The sequence below is a fragment of the Euprymna scolopes genome, chromosome 8, assembly GCF_053919585.1.
Source record: "Euprymna scolopes isolate OS-2025 chromosome 8, ASM5391958v1, whole genome shotgun sequence".
NCBI lineage: Eukaryota > Metazoa > Mollusca > Cephalopoda > Sepiida > Sepiolidae > Euprymna > Euprymna scolopes.
This window is the reverse complement of record NC_136489.1, coordinates 160,342,521-160,369,169: the sequence shown is the minus strand read 5'-3', so window position 1 is coordinate 160,369,169 and position 26,649 is coordinate 160,342,521. Positions and strand designations below refer to the sequence as shown.

The following is a 26,649-nucleotide window of genomic DNA, read 5'->3' as shown; positions in this document are numbered from 1 at the left end:
CAAGATGTTATAGGAAAAAGACTAACCCACATGCGGTGAATTTTCACAAACTTTGACTTTCATGTGCATATTTAAACTTCTCTATAGCATAGCAAATTTTCACAAAGTTCAGCTTTTGAATACGTATTTAAAATTCTCTACAGCATGACAAATTTTCACTTTGACTTTTGAATGCTCATTTAACATTTAATTGAATCGTATTTTAATATATTCATTTCACGATGCTGACTATTTAAAAATATCCCGCCAAATCCTATTGGCGATGCCAATTAAAAAAAAAACTCCAAAAAAACAAAAAAGGGTCCGATTCACTTCAGCAGCACAAACATTCGTCCATTTTCAAGTCGAGGGCCAATACATTCCTTTTCAGATACAATGGTAGTAAGCTTGTTACATGATCAACCTTCTGAAATCTTGCTACTAATCTCAGTTTCTTCAGCCACACAACCACATCTTCACCAGTAAATGGTTTCACCATATCACTGCTGATACATATCTTTGCCATAATAACTGCCGAAATAGCTTAAAAGATTGTCTATAGTTTTTCTCTGGGAATTAATCTCTATTTTAGTCATGTAAATTAATTTGTTTGATTGATAGCGAATGACCTCAAAATTGTGTTTGTGTTTCTTTCACGGCAAAACATTAGCTTCTTAGCAGACAAAAAAAAGGTCGGATTTGGAATACTTCTTAATAATCAGAGTTCTAATGTCTTCTCCCTCGGCGCCGCTATCATAATCCGTTTTTGTCTTTTTTGCAACTGACGACAACCTCACAAGATAAAAATGTCACTACCCTCAAACCAAAAAAAACCTCTTGAACCACAATATTGCCTAAATTTGCATTTAGTTTATTTTTTCATACCAGACGGGTTTCGGGTTTGAATGCCAGCCTACAAAGGGCACATGCCAACTGTTGGCGCTTATTGCTGTGGTTCTCCACATCGTTATTACAGGCGTCCAAAGACGCATGATAAACAAATAAATGTTTAAAATAAAATACGCATCAGGTGCGCTTGAAAGCCAAATTACAACGTAATATTAGGAAAAATATTTTACTTGTTTGAAATTTATAACATAAATATATTTCGAAGCTATAATCCATCCGCAGTAAGAGTGAGGATTGATTATAGCTCTGAAATATATTTATGTTGTAAATTTCAAACAAGTAAAATAATTGTTTATTTTCCTAATATTACGTTGTGATTTGGCTTTCAAGCGCACTTGATGTGTATTTTATTTTATTCAAAATAAATGTTTATTTTTTTTTATTTGAACACTTCTATTTGCCTGAATCGATATACCTTTTATTATTATCATTAATGACAAGCAGGAGTTGTGGAAATTCCACAGTTGTATTTTTCTTCTGTTGTATATTATTACACTAACCTGGATGTCGGCATTGCCCGGGTGTTTGAAGGTGTGTGTTCAGCAAAAAAAAAAAAGTGGTAGTATGCATGCAGACAGGCTCAGACCCATACTGCGAAGAAGGCAAAGAACATGAAGAAAAATAAGTGACATCTTTGCTTTGCATCCATCACCAAACCAGAAGTGGCAAAGGTTTAAATTAAGGCTAGTCAATTGAAAAAAGGAGATGACTTTCGAAAACATTGGTGAAAAAAGCGACCCCCCTCCCTGTAGAAAAGTGCCCAGTTGAAGGTGAAGGAATTAATGTTTTTAGCCCATTTTTCGATATTTGTTGTCCGAAGGGTTGACCTCAAAATGATACCGATCTTGTGAAAATCCATCACCTCTGTCGAAAGTTTTAGGCAGATATACAAATATACATACATACATACATACATTTAAACAGACAGGTGAGATTTATATTATAGATTATTGATAGCAAAATTGCATACTGAAATTAGCCAAATAATTAAGAATACAAAAAACAAAATTTCTTGAATAAATACCTATAAACTTAGGCCGAAAATACCCATAGTTAAACTAAACAGCAACAAAATGTCCGTACAATACTTTATCTTAACAAAATGTCCATACAATGCTTCATCTTAACAAAATGTCCATACAATGCTTCATCTTAACAAAATGTCCATACAATGCTTCATCTTAACAAAATGTCCATACAATGCTTCATCTTAACAAAATGTCCGTACAATGCTTCATCTTAACAAAATGTCCATACAATGCTTCATCTTAACAAAATGTCCATACAATGCTTCATCTTAACAAAATGTCCATACAATGCTTCATCTTAACAAAATGTCCATACAATACTTCATCTCAGCAAAGTTGTCTTCCTTTAACTAGATAAATTAAACCAATTGATTTAGATTGCAGAGAATAATTAAAATTAAAATAGAATTATAAGTGTCTGTACTAATAAAAAAATTTTTAAAATATTAATACTAACCCTACAATATTACATTTAAAGAATAACAATGTATTTGAAACAAATTTTTTTTAAAAATATTAATACTGACCCTACAATATTACATTTAAAGAATAACAATGTATTTGAAACAAATTTTTTTTGGATTTCAATTTTGATTTCAAAGTCATTCCATTTTCTGCCAAATAAAACAGCCGTTGTATGTTCGTTTAAATTATTGAACCTATCTCTGATGAAGGGAAATGTACCTGAAATATCATAGTGTACAGAACTTACATCAGACCACACTGACACCAGTAAGAATATAATCTAGTATATCTATAAAAATGAGAATGTGTGTGTATGCGAGGACACTTCTCAAACTATATACTCAACGAATTTTTGATCTACGGACATGAAATTTGGCATATGGGATATTCAGCCATGCGGAAAACTTTTGAATCCGTTTTCATTTGAAAAAAAAAAAAAACGTTAAGATGTCAAAATTGAAAAAATTGGCACGGGGGGGGGGGGGGGGTCGTTAGATTTTTTTTTCTTATTGTCAATTGTTTCATGGAAGTTTAAAAAAACTTTTTAAAGATCGTGGCAAGCTGGTCTAATGGTTATTGTATTTGACTCACTGTTTTTAGGCTTTGGCACATCTTCGAGCATAATATAATATAATGCGATATGAGTATTAAAAAAAAAAAAAACATGCATGTGTACATATTGCATTAATTAAAAAGGTTTTTTAAATTACCTGTATTTTTATTTTTTTTATTTTTTTTTTTAATACATTTTCACCCCAAACAAGGTACATTGCCACTTTGGTGTAGGGGGCTACTATCAGGGGCAGCAACTACTGGGGCACTATGTTGGGATTTGGGCAGCAAGATGTCGGTTCACATTACACTTGAACTTCTGCATGTCAGTACAGTTAGGGAAACAGGGACCTGGAATGGAATTCCAGAGTCTAGCGGTTCTGGGGAAGAAACTGCTGGAGTAGAAAGATCTTTTACATCTAGAGATCTCTACTGTGTGGGGTGGGATTTAGCTGCCTGTCGGGTTTGTCGAGGGTGTCTACGTCGTGGGGGCACAAGTGTCTGCAGTTTGTCAGAGCATTCACCATTAAAATACTTGTAGAACAGGCAGAGGGATGCAACGTTTCGTCGATGGGGCAGAGGCTGAAGCTTAGATGCCAGTTCAGGGCCTATCAGATTGGCGACTCTCTTTTGAACCTTGTCTATATACACACTAAACAATGCTTCAAGCAAACTACATTAATCTGTGAGATGTTTCTTTCTAGATCGTCATGACTTATTTTGCCAACTACATTTTAGGTTGTGTTGCTATTTTGTGTTGTCTTTATGTATAGAATAAATGACCATAGTGTATGATGCTTTATATGTATTGGATATTTTCCCCAAATTGGCTTTAATTATGAAAGTGGTAGTAGGAAAGCAGGCTCGAACCCGTACTGTGAAGGAGAAAAAGAACGTGAAAAAAACGTGACGTCTTTACTGTTATGACCACTGCCAAACCAGAAGTGACATAGGTTTAAATTAAGGCTAGACAATCGAAAAGAGGGGATGACTTTCGAAAATATCGCCAATAAAAGCAACCCCTCCCTGTAGAAAAGTGCCCAGTTGAGGGTGAAGAAATGAATGTTTTTAGCCAATTTTTCAGTATTTGTCGTCTGAAGGGTCAAGCTTCAAAACGATACTGATCTTGTGAAAATCCTTTGCCTCTGTCGAAAGTTTTAGGCAGACATGCAAACATACATACATACATTTATATATTTATAGCTCAAATTTTCAACACAAACCGATTAAAAAGCTTGCCCTATCTCTGAATATCCTTTATGTAAAATTTCAAATGTTTAGACCAGAAATTGTCTGAGTAATTTGGTAGAGACCGCAGAGGTAAATTTTTTATTAACTTTGACCCCTATTATGATCCCTTAACATTTATTGTTTTGGGCTCAAATCAAGTTATTAAGTTAAATCCATGTCTAAGGAATCTATATCTAAAATTTCAAGTGTTTAGACCCAAAATTGGCGGAGGAGTTTGGTAGAATTCTCAAAGGTGAAATCATTGAACTTTGACCCCTTAACAGCCAAATTTCTGTCTGAAAACGGATTACAAAGATTTTCCTAAACCTCAGTACCCTGTATACCAAATTTCGAGTCTGTAGACTGAAAGTTGATGGAGTTATTGTGTAGGGAAATGTACACAGACACACAGACAGACACTTTCACTTATATATATAAATATATATAAATATATATATTAAGTAAAGTGATTTTCAATTCAAAAATTAAAAAATTTTTTTTTTAAATTTAAAAATCAAATTTTAATTAAATTAAAAATCAGTTTCATAAGAAGGAACAACAACAAAGTCAATTATCTGTACGATCGTTTCGGAAATCCGTGCTTTTTATTTGTGGTATACATGAAGTTATGTAGAATTATATATAGTTTTTTTGGTAAGCACGGTCTCCTCATCAGCAAATTTAGGAGGATTTTTATTGAATTTAAAAGACACCATAAATAAACCTAGCATTAAAAGTAAGGCAGATGAATCTTTTAGTTTTTCTTTTTTTGAAATCAGGAACTGTGTTTAAAGTAGTCATTTAGATGTTTGCTATAGCTTTTTATTTTATTTTATGTTACATTAAAATACACTTAGCTCTTTAGACTATTATTCTAATCTCCTTTAAATTTATATAAGTATATATATATATATATATATATATATATTTTCAAACCAACACATTGGCTTCTCTATCAACAACATTTCTAATCATTACACCCAATTATTCAACAAAAAAAACAGACCAGCCACAATTTGCTGATAACTTGTTTATTTATACTAAACTTGAATTTGGTGGAAAGCAAATGAGAAATGCAGTCAGCAAAGGAAAGTCTTTTATAAATTTTATGTCTCTTTTGGGCAGTGTTTTTTAATGGATCATGTTGATGTCATACTAAGACTAACAGCTTGTCTAAAACACAACCTGTACGTTTTCCAAAACTTTTCCGTCACTTGAAATCAACTAACATTACAATTTATTTGGCCAATCTATGTTATGTTTTCTTAGTGTGTCTGTCTGTCTGTCTGTCCCTTCCACCGATTCTTAGAAACTACTGGACTGATCTGGCTGAAATTATGTATGGCCCTTTATTGTGATAAGATACAGCAAACGAAGTATTATGGTATCTGTTTGGTGCACAGGGATTAATAAGGATTAGTATTTAATGCAAAAATGAGCACAAATTTAACCATATTCAACCATCAGTTTGGCATAAAGCACATATTCTAAGCCAATGAGTTAACACTTTTACATCTGCCCTATTTACTTACTTACCTCCCAATGAGGGCAGAGTCGGATACAAAGTTCATTTTTAATGTGGGGAAAATGTAGCTCCCAAAATAAGGGACATTCTGGATTTGGACAAAAATAAAAACAAAATATTCTCAGTTGAGGTGTTGTAGACTTGCAGGTCAGTAATCTATGTATCTATATCTATAAGAGTGAAATTGTCTGTCTGTGTGTGTCTAATAACTCTGTCAATTTTTAGTCTACAGACTCAAGATTTGACATAAGGGGTATTGAGATTTGGGAAAATCTTTTTAATCGGTTTTCGGCCAGAAAGTTGGCTTTCAAGAAGTTACACTTCAACGATTTGACCTTTGAAAACTACTAAACTCCTTTGTCGATTTTGGGTCTAAACACTTAAAATTTTAGATGTATGTTACTTGGACATAAATAAAAGTTTTTAATTTGATTTGAGCCCAAAACAATAAATGTTAAGGGGGTCAAAATTTGGGTTAAAGTTAAAAAAATTTGTACCTTTGTGGTCTCTACCAAATTACTCAGCCAATTTTTTGGTCTGAACATTTTACATAAAGTGTATTCAGACATAGGGCAAGCTTTTTAATCGGTTTTTGGCCGAAAATTTGGCTGCCAAGGAGTGAAAGTTCAAAAGATTTGACCTTTGCAGTCTCTAGCAAACTATTCAGCCAATTTTGGATCTAAACATTTGAAATTTTACACAAAGGGTATTCAGACATGCAAGCAAGCTTTTTAATCGGTTTTTGGGCAAAAATTTGGCTGCCAAAAGATCAAAGTTGAAAGAGTTGACCTTTGCAGACTCTACCAAAGTCCTCCGCCAATTTTGAGTCTAAACACTTGAAATTTTAGATGTAGGCTACCTGGACATGAGTTAAACTTTTTAATATATATATATATATATATATATATATATATATATATATATATATATATATATATATATATACACAAAGTTATGAATAGTACATAGGGCCCGAGGAAGGCTGGGTTGAACTACTAGTAATAATGAAAACAAGCACAGTGATATAGTGATATAGAAAAGCGTATTAGCAAAAGTATATGATAAAGAGTAAATGTTATGATTCTGGGAGCCATAATTGGTACGAATCGCTACCCAATAATGTGTTAGATATAACTATATTTATAGTCTCTGGGTAAGTTCATTATTTCATAAATAGGTACACCAGCTTACTGCATAACAGAAGATGAAGTATAGCATCAGAACAGATACTACACTTTACTCCTTGCCAAAAGGTCAAGGTAATAGTATTTTACATATGTATTCATCGCGCAAAGTAGTATTCGCACCTTTTTTTCAATGACACATTTTTAACTTTACTAGTGACATGTATGAAAAATAAAATCCAGAAAATTTGTTATGGATAAATTTTCAATGGTTTGTAGTGGAATATTAATTCTTCTGAAGCAGCAAAATCCCACTCCTTCACGGGTGAAGTCCCTGCATGTCGGAAAGCCTTCTACTCTAATAGTTTCTTCCCTCGGACTGCTAAACTTTGGAATTCCCCCTGTTTCTTGCTTCCCGGATTACTAATCTGCAGAAGTTTAAATATAATGTGAACAGACATCTCCCTGCTTAACTCCCCGCAGCTCCCCATTGGACACAATTCTAGAAGCCTCTCCAACCACTGATATCTATGACAAATAACTCCCTACCTGGCAATTCTTCCTTCAAACTCCTCGACTTAACATTCACAGGAAATATGAACTGGGACGAATACATTGAAGACATTGCGAAGGCTGCTGTGAGGAAGGTGGGTTCTCTTTATTGTGCGAGAAAACTGCTCACACCTGAGAGTATCCTGTACCTCTACAAGACCACCATTTGACCATGCATGAAGTATTGTTGCCACATCTGGGCTGGTGCATCTACTACTAGCCTCTCCCTCTTGGATAGGGTCCAGAATAGGGTCTCCAATCTAATAGGTCCCACTTGGTCAACTAAGCACCAACCCCCGTTCCATCGTTGCAGTGTTGCATTTCTGTGCCTGTTTTAAAAGTAACGGAATGTGCTCTGATGAACTCATTGAACTTGTGCCCCCTTGACGTACATATCCCTGACAAACTCGCTTAGCAACAAAATCATACTCCTTTCACTGTTGAGGTCCCTAAATAGCAGAAAGTATCCTACTTAAATAGCTGCTTCCAAAAAACAGCTAGATTTTGGAATTCCCTTCCTGCTACCTGCTTTCCAAACCGTACTGATATGCAGAAGTTCAAAGGCAATGTAAACTAACATCTTAATCTTTTATAGGCATCGTCCCAAATAGCAGTTCCTTATGTTCCAGATGATAATATATCTTGTTTGAGGTGAATTAGAGTAAAAAAAAAGTAGTAAAAATTAAAAAAACAAAAAATAAAAATGGATCATTCAGCAAACAAACTGGTTCTGTAACTTTGAGGTAAGCTTTCCATTTTTAATGGATCCCCGACAGTAGAGCATCCTATCCGATAATCAATGCACTTAGTTGTCTTCTGCCATTTTTGTGTGCATTGTAGTGAGAAGGTTTTGTGGAAGAATCCATTTCTGATTTGGTCCATCCCATTTAACTTGGGAGAGGGGGAGGAGCTTATCTGCAGTAGTGGAGGGTGGGTGAGTAGATCATATTCTGACCCAGTTTGTAAAAATTGCTGATTTGCAAAACCGTGCTCTGAGATGGGGAATCGATTGAGAAAAACGTTTGGCTCCTGCAAAAAATGGCATGTCCAAATCCCAACTTCTTCCTGCACATTTTCTTGAATAAAATACTATCTTTAGATTTTAGGTTCCAGCTTTCTAATTATTTACCTGCGGAGCAGAGCAGTCAGTGGTTTGAATTTGTGATAGTGATGTAGTTACCATATCTTTATCTTCCTCTCTCTTTCTAGGGACAATAGTTTCACAAAATAAAAGGAAAACACCATCAGCATCTTTACTCAGTAGCATCATGTTTTGTTATGTGCTATTCTTTTAAAATAGACACCAAATTCAGAATACTCCGACCGTATATATGGTCTGTTCTATTATACGGTTGTGAATGCTGGACAATCACCAACAGCACCAGGAAAACACTAGAGGCAACCGAAACTTGGTTCCTGCGGAGATTTTTGAAGATATCCTGGACAGAAAAGGAAACAAACCAAGAGGTAATTAAAATGGCAAACGCAGAAAGGTCTCTAATAAGAACAGTACGAAAAAGACAAATGAGATTCATGGGCCATGTCTGCAGAAAAAGCGGAATAGAACAGATTAGTTTGACCGGAAAGATCATGGGTAGAAGAAGCAGAGGATTACAGCGAGAAACCTATGTTGACAGTCTGAATACCTGGGCAACACCAAAAATGATGAGCAACAATGAATTCCTGAATGCCTTGAGAGAGAGAGAGAGAGATGGAGAGTCATAGCAGGCAGGACACTACTTCATGATGATGATAATGATGATGATTCTTTTACATATATGGGTTTCCTGTCATCCACTGTGCAGAGGGAGGAACAAAGACAGTTTCAAAAAAAAAAAAAAAAAGAAAAACTCCTATCCTTACATCATCAACGCTCTGATCCCCATCTGGCATCAATTGTGATGGATGGCTCTCGTCTGGGTGAGGCCCCGTGTTTTGACAAGCTTCTGGGTTTGACCTTTACTCCTGATCTGAAATGGAACACGTACATCAAGTCTATTGCCAAGGTCGCTGGAAAGATGGTGGGATCCTTCTACCGCTCCAGAAGATATCTCACTACTGATGCAATTCTCTATCTATATAAAAGCCAAGTACGTCCAAGGATGGAATACTGTTGCCATATCTGGGCAGGAGCTGCTAAAAACAGCCTATCCTGCCTTGACAGAGTACAAAATAGACTTCGTGGCTTAGTGGGGGATACCTTTTTCTCTACCCTGCAACCTCTCTCCCACAGAAGAGACGTTGTGAGCCTATCCTTGTTTTATCGTTATTTCCATGGCAGGTGCTCGTCTGAGCTCCAATCTCTGGTCCCCCCTCGCCAATCTTTCACGTAAAACACCCATCTAGCTGAATCCACTGTGAAAAATTTCCCCCACTCTATATCTGTGCCTAAATCAAAACGCGGATTCCATGAACAAAGCTTCTTTCTTAGAACTGCACGCCTGTGGAACTCTGTTCCGTCTGCCTGCTTCCCACCGGACTACAACTTGGATGTCTTCAAGTCCAACGTTAACAAATTCCTAATGAACCGCCCCCTTAAGTAAACACTTCATCAAATCTCCACACTAATGTAATGTATTTACAATGACCCTTATCCCTGAGTGGCTTCCGGGCCTTGATAAGTGGTGATCACTGTGTAAAAAAAAAAAAAACATAAAACGTCTGAATGTAGTCAGCTCATATGCTAAATAGAAAGATCTTTCTCTCTTCTTCATCACATTTCGTTTCAGATTTCTTACCCATGACATTATACCTTCACACGTGGTTCCAATTCTTAGCTTCTAATGGAATTTTCCATCCCTGTGCTTAATCTATATATTAATACGATAGCGTGTGAGCTATTTTCTGTGTCACGCTTACATCCAGGTCGCTTAATTGTTATGTACTTCCATTTCTTGTAATAAATAATTTTACCAAGATTCTTCATAAGTTTTGGTTTCGGTTTCGATTACAGCTGATAGCACTCATGTCATTTAATTTTTTTATAAATAATTTTACTAAGAATTCTTCATAATTTTGGTTTCGGTTTTGATTATGACTAATGGCACTTAAGTCATCTATATTTTTTTATAAATAATTTTACCAAGAATTCCTCATAAGTTTTGGTTTCTGTTTCGCTTATAGCTAATGGCACTCCAATAATCTATTTTTAAAAAATTATTTAAGAATTCTTCATAAGCCCTGGTTTCGGTTTTGATTTTAGCTGATGGCACCTTAGTAATCTATTTTTTTATAAATAATTTTATCAATCATAAGTTTTGGTTTCGATTATAGTTGAAGGAACTATATATATATATATATATATATATATATATATATATATATATATATATATAGATAGATATATAGATATATATATATAGTTTTGGATTCAGTTTCAAGCTGATGAACCCAAGTCATATAGATATATTTTTTTATTTTTGAAATCACAACTTTATAATATATATATATAAAATCAATAGAACATTAACCCTATAATAATATATACGAAATCTGCAAGAATTAAAATATCATATGTAAGCATACTTTACGGTCAGGTTATGCCGGGTGTCCCTGCTAGCTTAGATAAATACTTTTGCAGTTTTAACAAAAGAACTACAATAATATCAGAGCGTCCCCATTTACACTGAACATCTACAGAATGCCAACATCAATATATTACATATGAATGAGTCCCCCGTGGAATTTCCACAGGTCCCATGAGTCCCGCTAGTTTATACTAATGTGAAAAATACTGTTTTTAATATTATTTTTACACATTCTTTCCAATATTGCTACAAATTAATACACATATTTTTTTTTTTTGTATATATATAATTGTTGATTTCATTGATTTAATTTCTAATTAAACGATGACCTCATATTTTCTTTTTCAGAGCACAAGGTGTTTGTTTCAAGGAAATTGTGTAATTGACGTGAGGACTCGAAGGTTCTGCCCCCATTGTCGCTTGCAGAAGTGTTTTAATGTGGGCATGAAAAAGGACATGATCTTAGGTAAAGTATTGGATAGAAATTTTATTGTTCAACAGTCATCTTAAACCAAGAACTTCTGGTCGCAAAATAAAAATATAGATTTGTTAAATTTGTGTTTCTAATGGGATTAGTATTCCAAAGATGTTTCTGCAATTTGCAATAGTCTGTAGGCAGACATTTATAGGGGTGCATTGATTAAAAGTACTATTTCATTTATAGGGATGTATTGATTAAATGTACTATTTCGTTTATAGGGATATATTGATGAAAATACTATTTCGTTTATAGGGATGTATTGATGAAAATACTATTTCATTTATAGGGATGTATTGATTAAATGTACTCTTTCATTTATAGGGATGTATTGATTAAATGTACTTTTTCATTTATAGGGATGTATTGATGAAAAGTACTACATCAAATGTACTACATTATTTATAGGGATGTATTGATTAAATGTACTACATTATTTATTGGGAGGCATTGATTAAAAGTACTACATTATTTATAGGGATGTATTGATTAAATATACTATTTCATTTATAGGGATGTATTGATTAAATGTACTACATTATTTATAGGGATGTATTGATTGAATGTACTACATTATTTATAGGGATGTATTGATGAAAAGTACTACATCATTTATAGGGGTGTTTGATTAAATGTACTATTTCATTTATAGGGATGTATTGATTAAATGTACTACATTATTTATAGGGACGTATTGATTAAATGTACTATTTCTTTTATATATTGATTAAAAGTGTTGTAAGGGTCATATTGTCGTTGACACAAGACATTCATAACAAGGGATATATATATAACGGGGACTCAGAACAAAGCATGATAATGACATTTATATAGATTACACACACAGTTCATATTTATAACACATAAGAGATGCAAATTCATTATTGAAGGAGGGGAATGTGTTCTTTTACTTCAAAGGGGGAGAATCATTACTGATGATGGAGGAGGATACAGTTCGTTTAAGAGATGATAGACAAAACACATTTACTTTTTCCTTTTGGTGGAATGATGACAGACGATGACAACAGTTTACAAATATGGATGATACGTTTTCATACCAGCTGGATGATTGATGATTGTCAGGGATTCAAGCCTTTATGACGACGTGGTCTCCTCTTCCCACCCTTCGCCTCTAAGACGCATCAGCTTCCAGTCTGACCGACTCTCTCTCACTGTCTGTCTGACTCTTTCTAACTCTTGTCTACTAACTTTGAACTCCCTCTCAATATATTGAGAATCTCCTTTCTCGATGACGTCAGAGACATGCCTTCACCACGTGAAGTTTATTCACGTGGATTTACCTATGTATGTCCAAACACACTTTTGACAAACAAAGAATTCCCAATTTTAATTGTTCAATATCTGACCTATTTTTAATCATTATTTCTAAAACTTGTATTGTCCATTCTTTTAACTGACATATTTAATATCCAGTTATTTCTAAAAGAATGAACAATCGACTGCATTCATAAATTAAATATCTAACTCTGACATAAATAATATTTACCTATTTGCACGAACAATGACAATCGTTCTGCATCCCTAGGATTTCAATATCTATTATCTTTTAAAATTTGCTCACTGGGTTCAATTCTAGCCTTTTCCTAAAATCATTTTCAAACTTATTTAGTTTTGCTTTCTTACTTACTGAGGTCTCTCGCTTTTCATAACAATATATTGATTAAACGTACTATTTCATTTATAGGGGTGCATTGATTAAAAGTACTATTTCATTTATAGGGATGAGGAATAAAAAGTACTATTTCATTTATAGGGATGAGGAATAAAAAGTACTATTTCATTTATAGGGATGAGGAATAAAAAGTACTAGTTCATTTATAGGGATACGTTAAAAGTACTATTTCATTTATAAGAATGCATTGATTAAATGTACTACTTCATTTATAGGGATGCATTGATTAAATGTACTATTTTCTTCATAGTGGTGCATTGATTAAAAGTATTATTTCATTTATAGTCGCAATACCAGACACCACAGGCACCATAACGTTCAGCGCTGAACAAGGCACACACTACTACTTAATTTGACACTCATAGTTTTTAAATCAGTAATAAGTACATTACCTCCATCAAAATTAGACTTATATAACTGGATTCACAATAAAATTTACTTAAAAACGTTTTTTTTTTTTTTGTTTTTTTTTTTTTCATTGGCATCGCCACTTATCAAGGCCAAGAGGCCACTCGAGGATGAGGATTAAAGAGTGTACAGTGGAAATTGGACAATATAGTAATCGTTATTAATGGAAATTCGGTACATTTGTTAACTTATATGGAACGGCTCATCAAAAACTTGTTTATGTTAGACTTGAAGACAACTACATTGTAGTCAGCTGGAAAGCAGGAAAACGGAAGACAATTCCATAGGCGTGCAGTTCTAAGAAAGAAGGTTTGCTCATGGAATCTACGTTTAGGTTTAGGCACAGATAAAGAGTGGGGGAAATTATTGATAGTGTTTTCTGCTAGACGGGTGTTTGTTGTGAAAGTTTCGCAAGGGAGGACCATAGATTGGAGCTCAGACGAGCACTTGCCATGAAAATAACGATAAAGCAGAGACAAACTTGCAACGTCTCTTCTGTGAGAAATCGGTTGCAGAGAAGAGAAAAGGACATCCCCTACGAGGCTACAAAGTGTATTTTGAACTCTATCAAGGCAGGATAAGTTCTTTCTAGCAGCTCCTGCCCAAATGTGGAAACAGTACTCCATCCTTGGATGTACCTGGCTCATATAGATAGAGAATTGCATCAGCAGTGAGATATCTACTGGATCGATAGAAGTATTCCACCATTTTTCCAGCGGCTTTGGCTACAGATTTAATGTATGTGTTCCATTTAAGATCAGGAGTAAAGGTCAAGCCCAGAAGCTTGTCAAAACATGACGCCTCCCCAAGATGAGAGCCATTCATTTCAATTGGTGCCAGATGGGGCTCAGAGCATTGATGATGTAAAGATAAAAGCTTAGTTTTAGATGCATTAAAAATAACCAGCCACTCCTTTCTCCATTGTATCACGTGCTCAAGATCAGAGGAGAGAGAATCAGAGAGAACTTGGTCGTTTACGGTCTGAGATGTGCTACCATAGATGATAGTGTGATCAGCATAAATGTCTACGAACGATGTAAGGATGTGACTTGGAAGATCATTAATGTAGATCAGGAAGAGAGTTGAGCCCAGGATGGACCCCTGAGGGACTCCAGCATTAATACTGTGAGCTTCTGATTTCTGCCCATCAACCACTACTCTTATGAACTTATCAGAGAGAAATGATTTAATAATTGAGAAGACATTTCCAGCTATACCATAGCTGGAGATCTTGTGAAGTAAACCTTTATGCCATACTCTATCAAAGGCCTTTCATATGTCAAGAGCAATTGCCCTAGAAAGGTTGGCTCTGTCAAGAGATTCGCTAATCCTGTGAGATGCAACTGTAAGCACATCTGCTGTAGATCTAGCAGAACGGGAACCATATTGCGTGTCACTAAGAAGGTTGTTTTTGCTGAGATGGTTGATTACTTCTGTATTTAGCACAAATTCCAGCAACTTACTCATGACACACAGGAGACTTATTTGCCTGTACTGAGAGGGAGATGAACGATCACCTAAATTCTTAAATACAGGGCATACTGATGAGATTTTCCAGGGTGATAGGAAGCAGTTCTCCTTAAGACAACGTTTAAACAGTTTTGTAAGTATGGGCGCTAGTTCTGATTGAAGTCTTTTGAGTACTATAATTGGGATACCGTCAGGGCCGGTTGCTTTACTGGAATCAAGGTTTTTGATTAGCTTGGCAACATCACGTAAAGATATTTGTATATCACATAGCATGTTTTTTGATACAGGAGGAAATATTGGAGGTTGGCGGCCTTGGTTGCAAAGGGTAGAATTAGCTGCAAAATTCTTGGCAAAGAGTTTGGCTGTTTCTGATGCTGACGAGATTACCTCAGGTCCGTTTATGATAGTTGGGATAGAACATATGCTTCTGTTCAGGATTCTGTTTGCTATTTGCCAAAACTGGTGGGAATCAAGCCGCTGCTCAGCTACTTTGGACTTGACGGACTGAGCATACAACTCTCTTGCGTTCTTTATTACTTTTTTACAGTGGTTGCTGGCAGTCCTGAAAGCGGCTTTAATCTCAGTACATCTGTTACGTTGGAAGCAATGGAAAAAGTGATTTCTGTGCATAATGGCAGCAGCACATTCTGGAGAGAACCACGGCTGACTGTTAAGTTTTTGCTAGAATTTTTTCAAGGGTATGAAACGGTCTATACCTACAAGTATCCATTCCGTCAGGTCTAATATTATAGAGGACACATCCTTTTTAAACATGGAACGCAGAGGTAGATCTGATATAAATGTACGGAAGCTATCCGAGTCAGCCATAGCATATCGATATACTGTACGAGTGAGAGGTACATCTGAGGACTTGTTACATTTCATTTTTATCTTAACTGATACAACAGAGTGGTCAGAAGATCCAAGGGGAGACAAAACGGAAGCTGAACACAGTTCAGGACAAGTTGTGAGAAAAAGGTCTAGGAGACTTGCATACTGGCCGTCAGTATCGGGCACACGGGTGGGTTCGTGAACAATCTGAGTGAGGTCATAAGCAATGGAGAAATCATGACAGAACCTCCCCTCATCATCAGTCTTGTTTGAGTGAGTTAATCATTCCACATTGTGAACATTGAAGTCTCCACAGACATGAATATTTGCTGAAGGATAAGCAGATAGGACGTGCTCAATTTTCTCAGATATGCTTTTAAAGATAGTAACTCCGCTGTTGTGGGGGTGATAGAGAGCAAATATAAATGCAGTAGTTTGAGCAAGTGCAACCCGGAAGCACATATAGGGTAAGTTAGGATCTTCTCTGGAGATGTCCCTACCACATGGAAAGCCATCTTTTATATAGGCACATATTCCATGCCCATGGTGATCTTGGGGTCAGATTTGGAAGTTAAATTAGAGTATCCTTTAATTACGAACTCATCTAGGGAAATAGTCTGTCCAATGCCAGTTTCGCTTAGAAATAATATGTCTGGTTTAATCTCCTGTAATTAGGTTTCAACCCTTGGAAGGTTAGAATGTAGACCCCGGATGTTTGAAAAGGAGACATGGTAATGAGGGTCTACATTAGAAGTTAGAAACCCAGGTTTAATCGTGTATTTTTTCGTGAAACTTTTCATGATGGAGTTTTGGGATTTGTGGACTAGATCGACAGACTTGCTTGAAGCAGGGCAGAGAGGGAAAGTAAGAGAGAAATAGAAATTAAGAAATATTTTTTTTTGTAGCACATGAAAAGGTAAAGCCGTAACAATTACCCACTAATATGGCATCGAGAGGCCCCACCAGAAGCTACTGCATGGTCCAGAATCCATTCACCAAATGGCAATACAGCAGCCGCAGTACTTTGCACCTGCTGATAGGACAGCCTCCTTAGTAGTTTATCCAAGGTTCGGGTCCCTAACTATCAGGCGGATAATGTCAGCCCAGATAAAACGTTTACCTCCAGCACCCTTACTAGTGACATGGGTACACGGATAGACATAGAAATGGAAATTTTCCAACATCTCTGGCGGCTGTTCATGCAAAATACTGCCAATCTAGAATACGGCTTTTTCTTCTCCCTTTGTCAGAAAAAATCACTCATTAAAAAATGAGGATTGAGGGACAAATAAAGAGAAGCGAGAGTAACGGGAGCTGTCGATAACGCATCCACAATGCATTGTCTACTTTCCATTAAAAAAAAAATATATTAAGTAAAGTACTTAATAAAAGTCCATTTGGCGTGTTTAGGGGAATTTATAGTGAAAGATTCCCCTCTCACTAACTGAAAATGAATACAATTGCCTAATCTGGGATTTTAATATTTTTGTTGTGATGTGTATATTCGAAGAAATCGCTATTTAAATCCGACTATTAACGACGAAACATGCCAACATAGCATGCCCACTGGTGGTAGATCACTTTTTGCAAATAAGCGGTTGGGGTTTGTTCACATAAATACTCGAAGTAGAAGTTGTACCTATTGATGATGTTTCTAGTTGTTTTAGCTAATCAGGAAAAAGAATTGTCTTTGTTACGGAATTTGAACACAACACGTACATCTTTCCAGTAAAAAATTAGAATATCTCAAAGTTGACGCGTTGTAGTACAAAGATAAGTAAAGATAGAAATTGTGTTCAAACGCTATTTAATAGCGAAAATATTAATTCCTTTTGTCCTAAAATGTGAAAAGAATTGGATAAAAACTTTTTATACACGAATCGAAAGAAGTAGTGACAACTGCATATAAACATGAGAATTGTTGTGCGTTGTGACGCGCACAAAAAAATCTGTAAACAAATGTTCGTCAACAAACTTACAAACATAAAGTATTCATTTTATTTTTGTTTTTATTTAGAAAACGTAAGTTTTAATTGTGGAAAAGAAAAGAATATTTTTTTTGAAAACGAATCAACAATTAACATTGTTTTTTGTTGTTCTTGGCTTTTGAGTCGCAAATAAAACATCTCAAAGTTAACGCTTTGTGATACAAAAATAAATAAAGATAGACACTGTATTCAAATGCTGTTTAATAGCGAATATATTAATTTCTTTTGTCCTAAAATTTGAAAAGAATTGAATAAAAACTTTTTATACATGAATCGTTAGAAGTAATGACAACTGCATATAAGCATGAGAATTGTTGTGCGTTGTGACACGCACAAAAAAATCTGTAAACAGGTGTTCGTCAACTAACTTACGAACATAAAGTATTCATTTTATTTTTGTTTTTATTTAGAAAACAAGTTTTAATTGTGGAAAAGAAAAGAATATTTAAAAAAAAAAAATATTTTGAAAAAGAATAACTGACAGTCACCATGCTTTTCAATGAGTTAAAACACAAATCACTAATCCAGTTAAGTAAAAGAATAATTTTTATTGGGTTTGTTTTACAATCCGCAAAGGTATAGAAAAGTGGCTAAAAAACAAATATATAACAAATAAATGTTACCAAAGGCAAGTTCTACTTACCTCGATAAATTTTTGGTGTTGTAAATTTTTATTCTGTTCAAAAAACAAGTAGTGTTGAGCATTATATGAGAATAAGAAAAAATGGCCGCAATGTCTCTTGAATGATTTAAAAATAAAAAAAATATACAAAATAGTAGTAGAAACTCACCCGATAATTGTCGTGGAAACTTGAAGCTGTTGAAATGAAATTTAATTATCATAATTAGTTTAATGAACTTGAAAACATCATAATTGTAATCTGTACAAAATTTCCTTTCATTTGATATGCTACAAGCCATATTTTGTTAATAATTTCTTTGAATCGTGTCGTGGTGGCCATCTTGGATTTCCTGGTTGCCATCTTGGATTTTTCACAGTATAATGATGACAAATGATAATGTCCATCAGAATAATATTTCGCATGATGATAGAACCTTACCTCCAATTTTTTTAACTGTTTTTTATGATGCTTCTACTTAAAGCTGTTAAAATGAAACTTAATTATGCTAATTAGTTAAATGTACTTGAAAATATAATTTTGATCTGTACAAAATTTCCTTTAATTTGATATGCTACAAGCCTTATTTTGTTAATAATTTCTTTGAATCGTGTCATGGTGTCCATTTTGGATTTCTCGGCTGCCATCTTGGAGTTCCTGGTCGCCATCTTGGATTTTTCATGATGTTATAATGGCAAATGATAATGTCCATCAGAATAATACTTCCTATGATGATAAAGCCTTACTTACCATTTTTATTGGCTGTTTTTATGATATTTCTACTTAAAGCTGTTAAAATGAAACTGGAAGATGCTAATTAATATGCTAATTCGTATGCAAGTTACCAAGTGAGACGGTCGTAAATAATGCCAACTGAACCATCATGGTATTATGTTCAAGATTTCATCATATTATCTTAAGATACAGCTTTTTAAAGATGGGTTAGTCTGTAAATTGCACAAATTTCCAACCATTTCAATATATAATAATAATAATAATAATAATAACAACGACAAGAACAACAGCAATAATAATAATAATAATAATAATAATAGTAAATCATCCCAAGATTGCTATATTACGGGATTTGAAATATGGTGTGGTATTGCTATTTATAGGGATGTATTGATTAAAAATACTATTTCATTTATAGGGATGTATTGATTAAAAATTCTATTTCATTTATAGGGATGTATTGATTAAAAATTCTATTTCATTTATAGAATGTATTGATTAAAAATTCTATTTCATTTATAGAATGTATTGATTAAAAATACTATTTAATTTATAGTGATGTATTGATTAAAAATACTATTTATAGGAATGTATTGATTAAAAATACTATTTATAGGGATGTATTGATTAAAAGTACTATTTAATTTATAGTGATGTATTGATTAAAAATTCTATTTCATTTATAGAATGTATTGATCAAAAATACTATTTATAGGGATGTATTGATTAAAAATACTATTTCATTTATAGTGATGTATTGATTAAAAAAAGTACTTTTTAAAATTTAAGCGAGACATAATAACAAAAATGCTATTTCAAACATCAGTATGACAGACCAAAGAAAATGCTATTTAGTGCTTAAATGTGACAGACCCCAAAAAAATTCTATTTCAAACTTAAATTTACAAACCAAAAGAAAATGCGGGCTTTGGGGAGTGTGGAGCTATCCTTTAATTGCCGTTGCTCTCAGGTCCACTCTGACCTGGACTGGTAGTACCTATTATGGGCCCAACTATGGGTTAAATAGAAACCGACTTTAAAAAAACAAATTTACTATATTAAAAAATTTTTCTTCAAAATCACTGGATTCGACATTAAATAACCTGAAAAGGGTTGATATGCCATAAAACAAAAACAACCAACCAACCAACCAACAAAAAAAAATGTTATTTTAAACTTAAGTATGACAGACCAAAAAATACAATATTTTATGCTTAAATGAGATAGATCAAAGAAATTGCTATTAAGACTTAAACGTAACAAATCTAAGAAAGTCTATTTATATAAAAGTGGCACACGCATTTTTGTATGTCCAGCAAAGGCTTTTTTTTGGGGGGGGGGTCTCTGGGGGGGGTGCTATTTCTTACAACTGTTTATATACCCCCTAGATCGTAATATCTATGATTTGTGACGGGGCGTCGTGTCTAGATTTATTGTGATCGACTTTTATAAAATTTCCGCTATTTCGCTGTGTCATGTGTTTGTTCGGCTTTTTAGTATAAATAAAGTGAAACTGATGGAGCGAAGGCAGTTCCTCAGCCTCCCCGCCGGGGACATCCAGAAAGCAATCAGCCTTGATCAATGCAGTGAAAATCGTCATATCAGACAATTGCTATTCATTTGGACACTCCCCTTTTTTTATGGGGAGCTGGTTTCCCCCAACATCTTAGGGAAACCAAACAAAAAAAACTGCCTCGCAGCCAAAGTTAAGTCCAGGATTTCATTCCCCTATGGTGTGATGTTTGACCTCATTAAGTTTATGCACATGTCAGTGAACTTTTTAATCGTTTAATTTCAACCGTTATACCATCTCTGCCTGCTTAGCATCGTGGTAAGTTGTCAGGCTTTTTTTTTTTTTTTTTTTTTTTTGCTTTCGCCTCAAGGATTCAGGTTCGAGCCTATCTGCCTACCAAAACTTTTTTTTTCTTTTACACCTACAAACACCCGGGAAATGCCAGGCACCCCCACTAGTCTATTATATAAAGGGCAAAATGGGCGCAAGCATTTGTGTATGTCCACAAAAGGCTTCTTGCATCGGTTAGATTCCGCAAGAAATTTTTGTATACTTCCCAGATCGTAATATCTCACATTCGCAAACGGATATTCTTTCTTTCCTTTTTTTTTTTTTTGATCGAGTTAAAAAAAATTCCCACCATGCCATCATCTCCAGTATTTGTTTGTCTTTTTCATATAAATAAAGCGAAATTATTTGAACGCAAACGCCTGGCCTTCAGGCCAGGTAGTATCTGATCTGTAATTGGGCCTCGGCCAATGTAGGGGAAACCCTTCATACTGAGACAATTACTATTTATTTGGATACCGCCAGAGTGCCCCCTTTTTGGGGGAGCTGGTCCTTCCCCCATTAAAAACAACCTTGTATCTAATTTGCTTTCGTGGGAGGTTTAAAAGCAACGCCATTTTTGCAAGTCATCTTTTGTTTTTGATTGACTACGATAAATTTGAACGCTTTACACTTCTGGTCGTGTCATGGAGTAGTGATAAGACGTCAGGTTTTCTTTCACTTTCTTTTCCGCCTTCGTATCACGGGTTCCAGCCTGCCTGCCTACTACCACTGTTTTTTTGTTTTTATTTTTTTTTGACCAATACACACTACCAAACACCAGGGCAACGTCGGGCACCCAGGCTAGTGTTATTTTAAACTTAAGTATTACAGAATAACAAATACAATATTTTATTCTTTAATGAGATAGATCAAAGAAAATGCTATTTAATACTTGAAAATGACAAATCAAAGAAAATGTTATTTCATACTTTATACATGGCAGATAAAAGAAAATGTTATTTTATATGCCGAAACCTAGATTTTTATCTGCCCACCCCCTCATTTCAAACAAACAACATTTCTACATGAAAAAATTGACAATCTTTTCTAATTTTTTAATATTATGTGTCCGAGAGATTGCTCTTTCTAATGGTATCAGGTTCTAGCGGATTTGACATGGATGACAAAAATTTTTTAGCGGACATACAAACATAAATGTGACCAAAGAAAATGCTATTTCAAGTTTAAATGTTACAGATCATCAAAGAAAAATGCTACTTCAAACTTAAGCATGACAGACCAATGAAAATGCTATTTCAACCTTAAGTGTGACAGACCACAGAAAATGTTATTTCCAACTTAAGCATGACAGAACAAAGGAAATGCTATTTCAAAAATGAAGCATGAGAAACAAATTGCAAATGATATTAAGTTCTATTCTTTGTGGTTTTTTGACATTGGTCATTTGTTTATTTGTTGAGTTTTTGTTTTTGCAGAGAAAACAATAATTTCCACTTATGTTCTCCGTAGAGATTTTTTTCCTTTTTCTTTTTTCTTCTTTTTTTTTTTCTTTTTCTTCTTTTTTCTTTTTTTTTCTTTTTTTGTTTTCTTTTTTTTTTTTGACCAACAGCTTTCTTACATTTTGTTATTAAATGCAAGAAAATTAAACTTGCGGATCATCCGTTATAATTTTTCTCAAGATAAATCTGACATGTGAAATCATAATGACCACAAAATATTACTACCTTAATGCTTGTTCATCTTATATTGAACTTTTATTCTTAACTCTACATTTTCCTTAAATAAATTGGAATTTATATACAGGGTGACCTCTTCAAAAATGTCACCCATGGTATATATATATATATATATATATATATATATATATATATATATATAGTCTTATTTGTAATTGGGTTTATATAATTCAGTAATCGTTCATATACCAATAACTTTTAAGCCAAAAAGAGATGACTTAAACTGTAAGCTACAAAATTATCATATTTCATAATTGAGCATTTATATATTGTTTTATAAAAAACCAAGACTTCGAAGAAGGTGTTAATAGCAACAAAAAGTGTATTTCATCGTTACTTACAATTATTTCAAGACTATTCGGATAAATTCTAACATTATGTCGTTTGAAAATTTTCACAAGAACAGCTTTTCTTATGGAAACCATTTTCCTTATAAGGAAAAGAAAACAAGCGAAAATATTTTGCCTATATTGCATCCTTGCAAAGTATTTTTTAAAAAAATACTTTGCAAGGATGCATTTTTTTTTTTTAGGTACTTTGCAAGGATGCATTTTTTTTTTTTAGGTACTTTGCAAGGATGCAATATAGGCAAAATATTTTTGCTTGTTTTCTTTTCCTTATAAGGAAAATGGTTTCCATAATGTTTTATTGTTAAAGTGTTTTTTATTCAATAAGTCTGAAGAAAGGCTGTTCTTGTGAAAATTTTCAAACAATATAATGCTTGCATTTGTCCAAATAGTCTTGAAACAATTGTAATTAACGATAAAATACACTATTTGTTGCTATCAACCCATTCTTTGATGTCTTAGTTTTTGTTAAAACAACATATATATATATATATATATATATATATATATATATATATATATATATATATATATATATATATATACACCATTAATTGCCATTACAAAAACTAAAAGATGGAAATAATTCATACTCATAATTTTTATTTTATGCAGGCGCTTGAATTTTCATTATATTACATCTTCTTTCTTTAAATAGCGAAAGATCACTAAACAGTTTTGTGATCGTTCACTATTCAACAAAACACGTGTAAGGCATAATATAATGAAGATTAAGCCATCTGCCTAAAATAAATACAAATAAATTATTAAAATTTATATTTGTAAATGAATTCCACCTTTTGGCAATTTGAATGATAACTAATGATATATATCCTCTGAAGTTGGAAATTCACTTTCATTGAGCTTAATATTTGTTACAATTCGGAATATGATTTCTAGAATATATATACTTCAAGAGTATATAATTTCTGATAATCTTAAATAATATATACATCAGTAAAGAAAATATTGAATTATAAATAATAAAAAATATATTTAATTAACTGTGAAATTTCCACAGGCCTTATTTGTTAAAATTAAACTGCTATACTTCTGAATTGATTTTCTTTAGGCAAAAATTTTTCTGTAAGTATCTTTGTTACCTATTTAGACAATGCCCTCTGTAAATCAACACAGTCAGTTTTACTAAATTAAAAACTTGTTTGAATATTAAAATTTTGTGTTTTATCCACTAGAAATCAAAAATATATACAACTTACCTCATGATAATAATGAATGTGAACAAGAATTTTAAAGCAGCCATCTTAAAAAGTCTGCATTAATTGAATATGTAATAATTGCTGGATTAATTTGAGATGACCAGGATTGCTCAAGTTATTTCTGTTTGAATTTTTAAAATGTTTTTATCAAAATCTATTTTTTGTTTTCCGTTATTAAGCACTTGTTTGAATTTTTTATATTGTTGATATTTAAGATTAACTAAGGTTTGATAACTCGGTGTTGAATATTTTTTTCTAGTGGTCAATTTTATATGAAAGTGAATTATCTCCCTTTTCTGAAACTTGCCAGAATAAATCTTCTGGAATTTCATCATGGTATCCTCGCAATGAATTTGACCAGAAAGATGCAGCTGATTTCTCTTTCTCTTTTATTTCCAGATGAAACGGAGCGGAAAGCCCGAATGGCCAAAGTATTAGAGAATCGGCAAAAACGCCAGGTAAAAGCTAAAGGTCGAGAAGAGGTAACTTCTTCTGAACAAGAAGTCGGTACTGATTGGTCAGAACTGATAACAAACACACCTGTCAGTAATTTTAGCGAAAACTCACCAACTCCAACGAGCGCTTCATCTGAACACATGCCATGCAAGATAGATTTGTCAAATTTACCTGAAGATCGAGAAATGTACCGCAAACTTACAGAAAGTGAGTCTGTCTTCATTAAAGAACTAACCTTACTTTACGAATCAACTCTGGCTTCATTCACAGACTCCTACCACAGCGACCAGAACAATTACTCCACAATAAACCAATTGGTAAATAATTCCGAGATTGCCGTTCGACGGTTAATCAAGTTTGTGAAACGCATAAATGACTTCATGCGCCTGAGCCAAGATGACCAGATTGCCGCATTAAAAGCCTGCGTTCTTAGTACAATCCTCTTGCGTTCGGTTGCATTCTATTCCTCGGAGAAGGATGTGTGGATTACAGCGAAGGGCGAAGTGCCGACTAAAATTCTCAAAAAGGCAACTGGATACATAAGCCTCCATGATTCACACACGCGTTACTGCCGTACCCTCAAAGATGTGGTACAGGACAATCACGAAATGATGACCCTCATGCAACTGATCATCATCTTCAACCCAGAAGGCCCGAATTTGGCCTCTCGGACTTTAATATCTGATATCCAAGATCATTATATCACCCTTCTTAAGCATTATCTAGAAGCCGAGTACTCGTTTTCAAATGCAAAGGAGATGTTACCATTTCTCTTACAGAAACTCTCCGAGTTGAAAGAGCTCAGTGAAGAACATTCAAAAGTCTTGCTACAAGTTAATCCTACTGAGATTGAACCATTGATGCTTGAAGTCTTAAATCTGAAATAATATTATTATTATTATTATTAGTTGTAGATGAACTAGTGGCACTCAGGCACGTCAACGTTGGGACATCCATTAAGCAGTGGTGTTAGCAAACTAGTGTTGAAAACCATTGTTAGTGAGTTTCGTCCTCACTGAATGTTCTACGAATTGGGGCCTCGAATGAGGTCGGCTGGTCTATGCTTAGTAAATATCTATAAGTAAACTGAAAAGAAAAAACAGTTCCAGTCAGTGAAAAGGAAAAATATTCAAAAATGCTCAAAATTGACGATGAAAGTATCCAAAACCAATCTGAAGTTTGTGGATTGTATAAAAACAGCAACAAGATAAAAGTGAAGTTGCTTTGTATTTGAGATAACATTGGAAAAGAAAATGGAGGAATTTGTGACAACTCTATATGAACCCGATATTTTTTTCAAGAAAATACGAAAACAAAAAAAAAAACAAAAAAAATTTGAAGAAAAAAGAAAAGAAAATCTATTTCACCGCGATCAAGCAGAAAAATTTTTTTAAAGATAAGATGCAATTTTTTTTTTTTTTTTTTTTTACTAATAAATTATAAATAATGTGTTTGCAATCAAAGATGACAAAGGATATAACTTTTTTGATTGATTATCAGATGAAAGTTTCTATCTCTTTATAAAAAAAAAAAATAGTTCGAAATGCAAACAAGATATTGTTTAAAGCAAAAAATCCTTCTGGGTCCAAATGTGATACGAAAATGGCGAGTTTTCCGAAAATATTGTTTAAAATAACAAGTAAAAAAAAAAAAAATTGAAGAAACACCACAAATTGAATTTCTTTTGTGTTTAATCGAAGAGCAGGGGCACTGAGGCCTTATTCAACTGCAATATACATATTTTTCTTGGTTATTTCCTAAATTGAAAAAAGCTATAAAATATCTGTGTCAAATCTATCAGCCATCATTGACTCCTTTGAATTGCAGAGTTGTTATGTTAAACTTTGTTAACGGCTTGTTATCAATTTAGTGATGATTTTTCTCATGTATTTTGTCCATTCTATGCACGCACGCACGCATACACATACGCAAAAACGTACACACACACACACTCTCTCTCTGTAATACATTT

At 33.8% G+C, this 26,649-nt stretch overlaps 1 protein-coding gene across 1 annotated transcript in view; it reads left to right on the top strand.

Moving 5' to 3' along the window:
- Nucleotides 1–26,220, top strand: part of LOC145283917 (vitamin D3 receptor B-like) — a 176,458-nt gene extending 150,238 nt beyond the window's left edge. The window contains exons 3-4 of the mRNA XM_080133018.1: nucleotides 11,240–11,357; nucleotides 24,621–26,220. Coding sequence (XP_079989144.1) covers nucleotides 11,240–11,357; nucleotides 24,621–25,564 — 1,062 coding nt within the window. The 3' untranslated portion in view covers nucleotides 25,565–26,220. The remainder of the gene's footprint in view (nucleotides 1–11,239; nucleotides 11,358–24,620) is intronic.
- Nucleotides 26,221–26,649: the final 429 nt, after the last annotated feature.